Here is a 3,720-nt window from a genome sequence, read left to right as displayed (position 1 = left end):
ATGCATGAATAAAATGGGTGTTGAATGTGAGAAGCAAAACTGGAGTCAGAAGTGTAACAACACACGGGCATTGATCGTGAATATAACACCATTTCTGACACCCAGGGCCCGGCCTGCCTATGGGCCCCACCCGCCGCGCGGCACCACCCACAAGCCGGTACATGCAAGCGATACCTACGAGGAGGAGGCGTCCACGTACCATTCTTCGTCCGGGTGCACGGAGACACGTCGCTTTTGCCACGCGGCGCCCTCCCATTCGCCCAGCCCTTCCTGCCCTCGTGCGCCATTGGCCCATGCGTGCGCCGCGCGCGCGGCCACCACGCGGGTCCGCGCTGTCAGTGAGACGGCGTCCTCGCGCGGCGACGCCACTCCGCTCCTTTATCAAGGCGCGCCTCGCGCTCGCTATCCATCAGGGGGTTTTTGGTTGCCAGGGTTCGGAGTTCGGTACACAGATCGGAAGGGTCTAGAAGCTTCTGGTGGTGACGATGGCGGTCCTCGCGAGGTCGGCCGCCGCCGTGGCTGCGCTCGCGCTCGCGCTGCTCGTGTCGGCCGTCGCCGGCGAGGTCTTCTTCCAGGAGAAGTTCGACGGTGAGCCGCCCTTAGATCCCACCCCCCCCCCCCCCCCCCCCCCCCTCTATCGTAGCTCGCCTGTTCTAGATCCAGTCGTACTTGTAAGTCGTTTTGTGCCTGAATTCTCGCCGTGAATTGTGCCTGACAACCATAAACACAGATGGATGGGAGGATCGGTGGGTCAAGTCGGAGTGGAAGAAGGAGGACAACACGGCCGGCGAGTGGAACCACACCTCCGGCAAATGGAACGGAGACGCTGACGACAAAGGTAATTTTCGTCGCCGGATTTCGTTTTGTTCTGTTCTGTTCTGATCGGCGGCGAACGGGGGACTGAATCGCTCTGTTTCCGCAGGCATCCAGACGTCGGAGGACTACAGGTTCTACGCCATCTCGGCGCAGTACCCGGAGTTGAGGAACAAGGACAAGACCCTGGTGCTGCAGTTCTCCGTCAAGCACGAGCAGGACCTCGACTGCGGCGGCGGCTACATCAAGCTCCTCCCCGCCGACGTCGACCAGAAGAAGTTCGGCGGTGAGACCCCATACAGGTTCGTTGTCGTTGGTTCAGTCCATCTCCGATCTGTTTTAAACTTTTAATGGCTGGTTGATCATTCATGCCCTGGTTTGATTCGAATCGCAGCATCATGTTCGGGCCGGACATCTGCGGGTACGCCACCAAGAAGGTGCACGCGATCCTCACCAAGAACGGCAAGAACCATCTGATCAAGAAGGAGGTGCCCTGCGAGACGGACCAACTCACGCACGTCTACACCTTGATCCTCCGGCCCGACGCCACGTACAGCATCCTCATCGACAACGTCGAGAAGCAGTCCGGCAGCGTCTACGATGACTGGGACATCCTTCCTGCCAAGAAGAAGAGGGATCCTAATGCCAAGAAGGTGAGGTTCAGAGATAATCCGTCGTTGGTAGCCATGGTTATGGTGTTTTTGTGACAGATGTGATAAGTCGTTAATATAACATTGTGTGCTGATGGTTGCAGCCAGAGGACTGGGAGGACGAGGAGTTCCTTCCTGACCCCGAGGACAAGAAGCCAGAGGTAGCTTTCCCTTTGTTGCTGCACAATTTGGATGATAATAATGTTGTAGCATGAGTATTGATTTTGGCCAATGCCATAATACTGAGCTAAGCCGAACTGTTCATTATATTCTGTGTTGTGTCTCACAAATCTACGGATGCAAAGTGTCCATTAGACAATCCTAACTGCACAACATGAGTTTCCACATTCTTGTTATAAACTGTTGTTTGTCTTTGATGCTTTGCCTCTAGTGGTTTCCTGTCTGACTCAGATTGTTTGCAGGGGTATGATGACATTCCCAAGGAAATCACTGAACCTGATGCAACGAAGGTGCACATTTCCCCATTCTTAAAACAGTTTTACTTTGTGTTCTGTTGCCTCTTGTATGCAATTTCTCACATTGGTCAATATTACATACATGGCAGCCTGAGGACTGGGATGATGAGGAAGATGGTGAATGGACAGCTCCAACCATCCCAAACCCGGAGTACAAGGGACCATGGATCCAAAAGGTATAACTATGACAGCATGACTAGTTACTTAATTGTTCTAGACAGGTAGCAATGTGCATTACAAGTTCTGACATGAGACTGTATTCAGAAAATCAAGAACCCTAATTTCAAGGGAAAATGGAAGGCACCTTTGATCGACAACCCAGGTAAACTGAGCTTGCCCACTGTTGTACATTCAGATTAACTGCTGTGCAGTTATCTTTTTTGCTCAACTAATTCAGTGAAACATCAAAGCTCATATGATCTTCTTTCCCTTTGTTCGTGCAGAGTACAAGGACGATCCTTACATCTACGCTTTTGACAGCCTGAAGCACATTGGCATTGAGCTGTGGCAGGTTAGTGCTTCACAAGTTCTGTGAAGCATGGTTAGCATAGCACATTGTGAAGCTTTTGTTGGGACCACTGATATTGATTTCTCCTTCGACCGGCACTAGGTTAAATCAGGAACTCTGTTCGACAACATCCTGATCACTGATGACCCTGAGTACGCCAAGAAGTTCGCGGAGGAGACCTGGGGCAAGCACAAGGATGTATGCCATCTTATCACGAGCAGTTTAAGTTTTGTTTCATTTTCAGTTTTGTTTCGTTTTAGATGTTTGATGTAGAGAGGTAAGTCAATGACTCTCTGCCTTGCAGGCTGAGAAGGCCGCCTTTGATGAGGCCGAGAAGAAGAGGCTTGAGGAGGTATATATGCAAACATCTTCTGTTTGTTATACTGCCTCCTACGCTAAATCCAGTACTAACTACTCTGTTTTCTCCTTGTCAGGAATCCGCAAACACTAAGACCGAAGACAATGACGATGCAGCTGATGTAAGCTGCAAATGAATTTAATTTTATCCTCAACGTTTCTAACTGCTTATATGATGTGTCTCATCTTAACACAAAACTACATTCTCTTACCTGTAGCAGGAGGATGAGGGCAAAGCTGCCGGCGCCAGCGATGAGGAGAACAAGGATGCCTCCGGCGATGAGGAAATTAGCAAGGATGCTTCTTCTTCTTCCGACAAGAAGGACGAGCTTTAGAGTGTGGCAGGCAGGCTCTGTATCTAAACTTTTTCCTCTTGAGGCAGTAGAGCTTCCCATCCAGCAATTAGAAGAACATTTTCTCTGAAAGATGACAGAAGAAGTAATGCAATCTCGGCTCTTGTAATTTGTTATGTGTTTTTTGTCGGACATAGGAAATATAGCGTAGTCATGAATCTATCTCGGTGCCTCATCGCGTTTTTTTTGGAGCATCCTGGTGGAGGTCAACCTTCTACTCCCTCTGTCCCTTAATATAAGACGTTTTCCGACATTAGTCTAGTGCTAAAAAATGTCTTATATTATGGGACGGAGGGAGTAATTAAGTACAGAAGATATAATTTACCTGTCAAAAAAAGCAGAAGAAATAATTCAGCTAAAAAATAGAAGACGAACTGTCCACTTAATAAAGTTAACTTATTGAGAGAAACAGGACCCACAAAAAAAGCCAAAGTGCTTGCAGCACAATAGGTTCATCCTACTCATCAACGGCCTGATTTAGAGGGAAGGAAGAGTCTCAAGCAAGCCCTAAATGTTTTTGCCTCGTTTCAGAAAATTTTGAAATTGTTTTTTCAAGAGAAAAA

General features: G+C 48.9%; 1 protein-coding gene across 2 annotated transcripts; it reads left to right on the top strand.

The window, feature by feature from the left end:
- Window positions 1-382: 382 nt before the first annotated feature.
- On the top strand, window positions 383-3,319 carry LOC123114118 (calreticulin). Of its 2 annotated transcripts, none has more exons than XM_044535486.1 (13): window positions 383-588; window positions 731-838; window positions 923-1,115; window positions 1,208-1,466; window positions 1,568-1,624; window positions 1,886-1,933; window positions 2,029-2,115; window positions 2,204-2,261; window positions 2,383-2,450; window positions 2,550-2,645; window positions 2,752-2,799; window positions 2,882-2,926; window positions 3,026-3,319. In XM_044535486.1, exons 1-13 carry the CDS (start codon window positions 486-488, stop codon window positions 3,137-3,139), a joined length of 1,284 nt encoding a protein of 427 aa, XP_044391421.1. In that variant the 5' UTR covers window positions 383-485; the 3' UTR covers window positions 3,140-3,319. The 2 variants fall into 2 exon arrangements, with proteins under 2 accessions (XP_044391421.1, XP_044391420.1); XM_044535485.1 differs by having other exon boundaries at window positions 3,023-3,319.
- Window positions 3,320-3,720: the final 401 nt, after the last annotated feature.

The sequence above is a fragment of the Triticum aestivum genome, chromosome 5B (assembly GCF_018294505.1).
Source record: "Triticum aestivum cultivar Chinese Spring chromosome 5B, IWGSC CS RefSeq v2.1, whole genome shotgun sequence".
Classification (NCBI taxonomy): domain Eukaryota; kingdom Viridiplantae; phylum Streptophyta; class Magnoliopsida; order Poales; family Poaceae; genus Triticum; species Triticum aestivum.
The sequence above is the reverse complement of the archived record's forward strand: the minus strand, read 5'-3'. Positions and strand labels throughout refer to the sequence as shown.